At 49.9% G+C, this 8135-nt stretch overlaps 1 protein-coding gene across 1 annotated transcript; it reads left to right on the top strand.

The window, feature by feature from the left end:
• The first annotated feature begins 41 nt into the window (after positions 1–41).
• On the top strand, positions 42–7248 carry LOC133344266 (ubiquitin-like protein 4A). The gene is made up of 4 exons (XM_061554342.1): positions 42–1201; positions 2256–2361; positions 4788–5011; positions 5835–7248. The coding sequence occupies exons 1-4, from the start codon at positions 1154–1156 to the stop codon at positions 5943–5945; spliced, it is 489 nt and encodes a 162-aa protein (XP_061410326.1). The 5' UTR covers positions 42–1153; the 3' UTR covers positions 5946–7248.
• Positions 7249–8135: the final 887 nt, after the last annotated feature.

Raw genomic sequence — 8135 nt, 5'->3', positions numbered from 1 at the left:
GTCGCGTGTTTTGCAGCGGTCCCTGAACCTTAACCCGGCGCTCCCGTGCTGAGCAGCGACGCCGGCGGAAGCAGCAGCAGGAGGGAGAAGCAGGAGAAGCAGCAGCAGGAGAAGCAGCAGCAGCAGGAGAAGCACCAGCAGGAGAAGCAGGAGAGGGAGAAGCAGCAGAGGGAGGGAGAAGCAGCAGCAGCACCAGCAGGAGAAGCAGCAGCAGGAGAAGCAGGAGAGGGAGAAGCAGGAGAAGCAGCAGCAGGAGAAGCAGCAGCAGGAGAAGCAGCAGGAGAGGAGAAGCAGCAGGAGAAGCAGCAGCAGGAGAAGCAGCAGCAGGAGAAGCAGCAGCAGGAGAAGCAGCAGCAGGAGAAGCAGCAGCAGGAGAAGCAGCAGCAGGAGAAGCAGCAGCATCAGAGAAGCAGGAGAAGCAGCAGCAGGAGAGAGGGAGAAGCAACAGCAGGAGGAGAATCAGCAGGAGGATAAGCAGGAGAGAGAGAGAGAAGCAGCCGAAGCAGCAGCAGCAGGAGAGAGAGAGAGGGATAAGCAGCAGCAGAGAGAAGCAGGAGGAGAGAGAAGCAGCAGCAGAGAGGGAGAAGCGGCACGATAAGCATCAGCAGAGAGAAGCAGCAGAGGGAGAAGCAGCAGGAGAGAGAGGAGAAGCAGGTGAAGCAGCAGAGAGAGAAGCAGGAGAGAGAGAATCAGGAGTAGGCAGTGAAGAGAGCTCATTCGCAGGGGTTTGCGGAGAAGGGGGGGGGGGGAGAAGCAGGAAGAGAATCAGCAGCAGCAGCAGAGGGGATTAGAAGCAGGCGCCCGGCAAAGAACGAGCAGAGAGACGTGAGAAGCGGCAGCATCATCATCGTTGTTAGTACGCAGACTCTGGGGGGTGCAGAAGCGAGATAAGAGTGATGTGGTGAAGCAGTGGTGGTGGTGGTGGGTCGAGACGCAGGTGAAGCAGTGGTGGTGAGCAGAGACGCAGGTGAAGCAGTGGTGGTGGTGGGTAGAGAGGCAGGTGAAGCAGTGGTGGTGAGCAGAGACGCAGGTGAAGCAGTGGTGGTGGTGGGTAGAGAGGCAGGTGAAGCAGTGGTGGTGGTGGTGGGTAGAGAGGCAGGTGGAAGGGAAGAAGAAGCGTGGGGAGCCGACGTCGCAAGAGAGTCCCGGAGCCATGATCGTGTCCGTGAAGCTGTTGCAGGGAGGGGAGTGCTCCCTTGAGGTAGAGAGGTGGTGGTGATGGTGGTGGAGATGGTGGTGGTGATGGTGGTGGTGGTGATGGTGAGTGGTGGTGGTGATGGTGGTGGGTGGGTGGTGGTGATGGTGGTGGAGATGGTGGTGGGTGGTGGTGGGTGGTGATGGTGGTGATGGTGAGTGGTGGTGGTGGTGGTGATGGTGGTGATGGTGGTGATGATGGTGGTGGGTGGTGATGGTGGTGGTGGTGGTGATGGTGGTGATGGTGGGTGGTGGTGATGGTGGTGGGTGGTGGTGGTGGGTGGTGGTGGGTGGTGGTGGTGGTGGTGATGGTGGTGATTGGTGGTGGTGGGTGGTGATGGGTGGTGGTGGGTGGTGATGATGGTGGTGGTGGTGATGGTGGTAATGGTGGTGGGTGATGGTGGTGGTGGTGGTGTTGGTGGTGGTGATGGTGGTTGGGTGATGGTGGTGGTGATGGTGTTGGTGGTGGTGGTGATGGGAGGAGAGTTGATGATGATCGCGGGAGATTGATATGGTTGGGAGGTGAGTGGTGACTTTGGGAGGTGATTTGAAGTGAATGGTGATAGTTTGGAGGTGAGTGGTGATGGTGAGGGCTGAGTGGTGATGGTTGGGGGTGAGTGATGATGGTGGGAGGTGAGTGGTGATGGGTGAGTGGTGATGGTGGTGGAGGTGAGTGATGGTGGAGGTGAGGATGGTTGGAGCTGGGTGAGGATGGTGGGAGGTGATGATGGTTGGAGCTGGGTGATGATGGTGGAGGTGAGTGAAGATGGTGGGTGATGATGGTGGAGGTGAGTGATGACTGTGGAGTTGATGGGAGGTGAGTGATGATTGTCGGTAAGTTATGATGGTGAGAGCTGAGTGGTGATTCTAGGAAGTGTGAGTGGTGATGGTGGAGGTGAGGATGGTTGGAGCTGGGTGATGATGGTGGAGGTGAGGATGGTTGGGGGTGAGGATGGTTGGGGGTGAGTGGTGATGGTGGGAAGTCAGTGGAGGCGAGCGGTGATAGTGGGAGGTGAGTGCTGTGAGTTGGCCACTAATGGACCTCGTCTGTGTGAGCGTAGGTCTCGGAGTCGGACCTGGTGTCACGGCTGAAGGAGCTGGTGGAGCGTGAGCTCAAGGTCCCCTCCGAGCAGCAAAGGCTGCTCTTCAAGGGAAAGCCGCTGATGGGTGAGCATCTGCGTGAAGCCACGACCCTGGAACGGGGTCCAACCCAGGTCCTGCTCCTGGAGGAGGAGTGGGTATGGACAGAGGAGGCACCGCATTGTTCTGGCTTTGACTCTTGCGTCCTTCACGGCCGATGAGCTGGAGCTGTCAGAGCTAAGGGGGGGTAACAACATCTGGGAAGGAAGACACAAACCCAAAAGACAATTCGCTTTCGTCTTGAAGACACCCACCCTAGTCTGTGTGTCCTGGGCTGGCCGAAATGAGTTTAAAGTTTTGGTAACTTACTTAAACGATACATTTAAGTCACGGTATACACTACGTTACCATGGTACAACAATTATATGATGACATTGCTTTATTAAATATTTGGTAGTGATATCAAATGAGTGCAATCATAGCACGGCTGAAAATTATTTTAAGGTCTCGTTGATCAAACTCGTGTTGGACGACCTGGGATACACAGCCTCGGTGTGCATCTAAAGGGCGAGTGCTGTTTAGGTTATGTGTCTACCTGTAAATTGTCTTGAGCGTCTGGGGTTTTTAGCGCACGGCTGTGTTGTTTGGCACTGCTATCGACGGGAATTTTAGGCATCTGTATATGGGGCAGGGGGAGGGGAAGAGCAAAAACATCTTTAAAGTTTACTTACGATAATGTGCCATTTTTGATTTAGTGATCTCAGTGCATATTTTCAAAATATACCGAGTGTTGAATCATTTTACTGTACCGATTTTCCAGGCTAATCCTACCACTTCATGAACATTTTGTCGATTCTTTTCACGCAATTTATTCTTCCATAAATCCCTGCGTTAAAAGGTTTTTTTTTTTAAATCCGTAGGCTACCCCATAAATGGGTACGCTTTGACAAGTTGTCATCGTGGTGTCGGATAAAACACAGCGTGGGTCACACGAACTACATCGCTGGAGCACCATTAAACTCCTGTAATTCACGTAGAGTATTTTATTCTCACAACCAAAGCTTCCGACTTTTGTTAGACAGCCGCAAGGTGTTTTATCTTAAACGACGAGAGATCTTTGTCATTTGTGTTGTTTCTTTATTTAAGCGTCCTGCCGTCGTATTTCCTGCTGTGATGTTCAAATGAGATGAAAGATCATTGATGCTTCGATCAAATTGTTACCTCGAATGATGACAGCTCGTTCAACTACACTTCGTGTTATCAGAACGACGCGTGGGTGGTGCAGCCACCACGTATATACTGTAAATGGAGAATTAAAAAGTTGCCTTATTGAGATTGTAGTTAGGGGTCGGCACGGTTTGAACCGACTCAAACTGGTTTCAAATTGAGCAAACCAAACCAAACCAAACTAGCGACGACTGAACCAAACCAAACCAAAACCAAACCAAACTAAGCTAAACCAAACCTCTTGAGTTGGCTTGAACCGAAAAGATGCGCGGCAAACAATATTCGCATTCAATACAAATATCAAGTGTATTAATCGCTAATTTCTACGCAGGCTTTCTTCATATTGAGATTCACTAGCAAGTACTGGATGACGATGTCGTCCACAGCCATCTCCTCAAGCTTGGCACGCCCAATGTCCTTGAACGCAGTGTGGTAGTTCAATGGCAGTGAAACCCCAACACTAGGCAACATCCGCGCCCACGAGCGCACACACATCTCGGCCTTGAACGTGCACTTGTGCAGGTTTGGTCGGTCGAGAAAGGAGCGCTTGGCGGCCGAGTTTGCTCTCTCGGAGGGCACGGACGACGCCGGGATAGGCAAATAGTCGAGGGCCACGCGTCGTAGGCGCGGGTACTTGCCGCCGTACAGCTTCCACCACTCGACGACGTCCATGCTCAGGTCCTGAGTCGGCTCAAGCAGGAAGCGGTCGACCTCGGAGGCGGCGCCGTCGTGAGCGTTGGGCGCGTAGACCATGTCAAAGAGGATGTTAATGCCGCCACGCGGCGCCGCCTTCGGCGCCGCGTCCGTCGTCAACGCTGGGTAGCGCTGGTTGAGAATGTCCGTCATCATGTCCTTGATATTGCTGTACTCGGCCTTTACAACCAACCAAACTAGTTTGAGCCGGTTCCACCCTGTCCGAGCCAAACCAAGTCGGTTTTCGTAGCCCCAAACCAAACCGAACCAGTTCAAACAGAGCCAAACCAAACCGATTTGGTTCGGTTCAAACCGCGGTTTGGTGGTTTGAGCCAAACTGTGCCGACCCCTAATTGTAGTCGAGTGAATTCCCGTTTCTCACATCACAGTTTAATTGCCCAATACGCACTCTTGCTGGAGGTTCAAATATAATCCATCTGCTTCAGATGCCAAAGTTTGCTCTGTGGGGGGTGTTGAATTATTACGGGCCTAGCAATGAGCTGCTCTGCAATCATTCTCATCCGCACTGTCATCATCATTTTGCTTCGGTCTCCGTGCGAGGCTGTCCTGCGCCCCCTCTCCGTGTGCCGTAGACGAGCTGCAGCTGAGCGACTACAGCATTCCCCACAACGCGCGCCTCAACCTGGTGCTCAAGGCAACCGAGCGGGGGGCCGTCGCCCCCACCCTGGCCCCCGAGTCGCCCACGGCCGCGGCTCCGGCGGAGGGCGACTCCACTTTCTGGGAGCTGCTGCCGCTCATCCTCGCCAAGCATTTCTCCCCGTCCGACGCACACAAGGTCCTGCAGCAGTTCAAGAAGGTGCGTGACGCCCGGGCATAGGGATCCCATCTAATCCACCGAGGCCCTGAGCACCCATGGAGCAGTGTCTCTACAGTGGGGGGGGGGCGTCCCTGTTCGATCTGTGTGGGACCCCTTTGGGATCTATATGGGATGTCTGTGGGATATGCATGGGATCATTCGAGGACAGTGGTTTTTAACTGGGGGTGCAAAATGCCCTTTTTGGGGGTGTGAGACATGCCACATTTTTGTAGAAGGTAAATCATCGCAACACAAATTAAGCACAGGCACGTAAATACAACTACTTTGTTTCACTAAACCTGTGTGTTCATTAACGTGTTGTTAAGGATTGAGAATCAAAGGGGTGCAAGGCTGCAGTAAAGGTTAAGAACCACTGCTCACGGTTGAATCAGCCGAGTCTCTGCGTCACTGGGCAGTGTCCATGATGGCAGAGGCTTTTGCATCACTGACATAGATTAACATTACACCGCACAATCTGTACAACTACAAATCGTGTCTGTGTGATCATATGTGCACTATGTGGAGTGGCAGCGTACCGTTAAGCACACGGCACTGAATATGGTGGTATGTGATTATTTGAATCGGTACTGGGTTTCCCTTATGTCCACTCAGTTTCAAATAAGTACCTTGTTCGGCTGGTCATGGAGTCTAGCCATGTCACCTGCTCAAGCACCGCAGTCCTTCACAGGATGCTCACTAACAGCTCTTGCTGGAACAGTCCATAAGTTAGTGATACGGAGGATCTGCAAATTCACGATTGTTATAGGCCATGTTTTATCCTCTGGTGTGTTGACGTGAGCTCGAATTCCCATGCCTGGTGCAGGACTACGACTGGACCCTCAAGAGCCTGAGCTTGGACGACGTGGAGAGGATAGCGACGCATCTGCTGCACGCAGACACGCCCGCCACTGCATGCGCAGGGTCGGCTGAGTGAGGCCCGCGCCGTGGCAGCCATCGGAACGCACGGCCTCGTGCCATGCGAGTGATTGAGCGAGCGGCGTCGAAAGAGGAGGGAGCGAGACGTCGCAGCGCTCATCTGCTCTTCCACTCGCTTGCCCCCTTGCTCATCAAGAACCGAGTCGGCAGCCACACAGATCACGGCTGTTCGGGATGGGACTCAAGATGCAGAGTTTATTAAAATGTGTTATAACATACTCTTTAGTCACCCGGGAAAGCCTTGTTGAGTATCATGGCTCTTGCAGGAGGGTTTTGCTTGGGAATTTCAGCCAATATCTGATTTGATTTGAGTGTTTATGCATTCAAACTTAATTTGGAGCTTTCGTGACTGCAGGAATTATTCTTTGGTTCTTTCGGTAAAGTCACGTATAAAGATAAAATAATAAATAAAATACTAGCATACGACGTTTCGATTGCAACACAAGCAATCATCATCAGGTATAAATGAAATAGAAACACAAATCTAGTATACTTAGAAATGTAATGTACACAACAGAGAGTCGGATAACATGTTTATGCGTTGCGAGAGGAAAACCCACACCTAGGAGAAAATGAGCAAACCCTGCATAAATAAGGTAGCACCGTACTTCCTGTACTGCTTAGAATATTATGATTGTAACAGCCACGACATGGGTCTGTTTTTATCAACACCCCAGTACTGTTACAAGACTGAGAAAAGTTGTATTCCTCTAGCCCCTTTTGAAATGGTTGGGTTGAGAGAAAATGGCGAGCACACACGGGGAGGCATGTTGAATCATTTGCACATCGCATGGTGCTAGTGACACATTGAACTCGGTGAAGTGGATTTTTCTAAAAGCCACGGTGCACTTGACTGAACAGGCGGTAGTTCGACCAACAGATGATTTTTACCCCTGATTAAGGTTGCTTCTTTTTTCCAAAACATGGGTCCATAGCCCTTGGACTGAAACACGGATCACTTGCATTCATTGCATTTCACAAGCGTCTCCAATGCTGCAAACTGCAATGTCTAAATGCACACACTCAGATGCTGCTGGTTTTTTGTAGGTCTCTAGCAATGGGATGTTTTACAGGTCTGTGGATAACACGCACGCTCCTTGTGAACATATCTGCATTACAAAATGTACTGTCTATCTTGTTTTTATTTTAAAACTGTTCATTGAAATAAATTTGAAGGGTTTAAAATTCTGTTTTATCTCCTGACATGGTGATTGCCTTGCATGTTGATTGAAGGCATGAACAATATCAGAATTCTAATAACCCCGGAACCAGCATAATAAAGTTGAAAGTTTGTAATTGAATTTACCAGCAGTAGAATGATTATTGTATGTTCTTATTGTCTCTCCATGGCCTTTGGTGACGATCACTGTGTTTCGACAATAGATTAATGTAGAAACATACATTTGATATTTAATAGGAATCGGTTGACCATTGCCACATTGACACAGAACCATGATTGTGGTGAAGGCTGTTGTATCGGAAATCCCTTCATAGTGGCATATCCATTAACGAATTGGTTCAGCGTATAGGTTTGTTAAGTTATCTAATACCAGGGAAAGGTCGCAGAGTCTTGTGACTTTCAGAGAGGTATTGGATGGATGCTTGGCTTATGCGGGTTTTACATTGTGGGATTTTAAGTCCTAAATACAAATGTGTATTCTTAAACCGAAGCTGACTTGAGAAATCCCACACAAAAAGACAAGGATCATGCTCAAACCCAGCAAAGAAAATCATCTCGTGGGTATCCCTTGTAGAAATGGATTCGACACCTTAATATCATTTTAGCGGTACCCCCCTCATTCAAAAAGTTAAACAACATTTTAATTAAATCTTGACTTAAAGCTTTCGTGACTGCAGGAATTCATATTATTTGGGTCTTTCGGTAAAGTCACGTACATAGAAAATAAAGAAGACTTCCTCACGATTATAACTATTGCCTAATGAAGCTGGTTGCTGTCGCCAGCGAAACGTCGCACTCGAATTGTAAATGTTATGGGTTTTACTCTCCAACATGCCGGTGTGCTGAACTATTAACGAATTGGCACGTTTTTGTTTTATGCGACAAACCTTTCCAAATTGCCTGTCGGGTGGTGGCGGGTTTCACGACATTTATGCGATATAACCCACACTTTTTAAATTACGGATATTGGTGGCACGAAAGTCAAAATGTTAAGCATTTATATTTACA

Source organism: Lethenteron reissneri, chromosome 19, assembly GCF_015708825.2.
Source record: "Lethenteron reissneri isolate LAM-NWPU_2019-01 chromosome 19, ASM1570882v1, whole genome shotgun sequence".
Classification (NCBI taxonomy): Eukaryota; Metazoa; Chordata; class Hyperoartia; order Petromyzontiformes; family Petromyzontidae; genus Lethenteron; species Lethenteron reissneri.
Note: the sequence above shows the minus strand (reverse complement) of the source record. Positions and strands in the feature narration are given on the sequence as shown.

Excerpts from the sequence above, each read along its gene's own strand:
- LOC133344266 (XM_061554342.1), top strand. The coding sequence starts at position 1,154 with ATGATCGTGTCCGTGAAGCTGTTGCAGGGAGGGGAGTGCTCCCTTGAG. Across the intron at positions 2,362-4,787 it reads CAAGGGAAAGCCGCTGATGG|ACGAGCTGCAGCTGAGCGAC; the intron begins GTGAGCATCTGC and ends CGTGTGCCGTAG. Across the intron at positions 5,012-5,834 it reads TCCTGCAGCAGTTCAAGAAG|GACTACGACTGGACCCTCAA; the intron begins GTGCGTGACGCC and ends TGCCTGGTGCAG.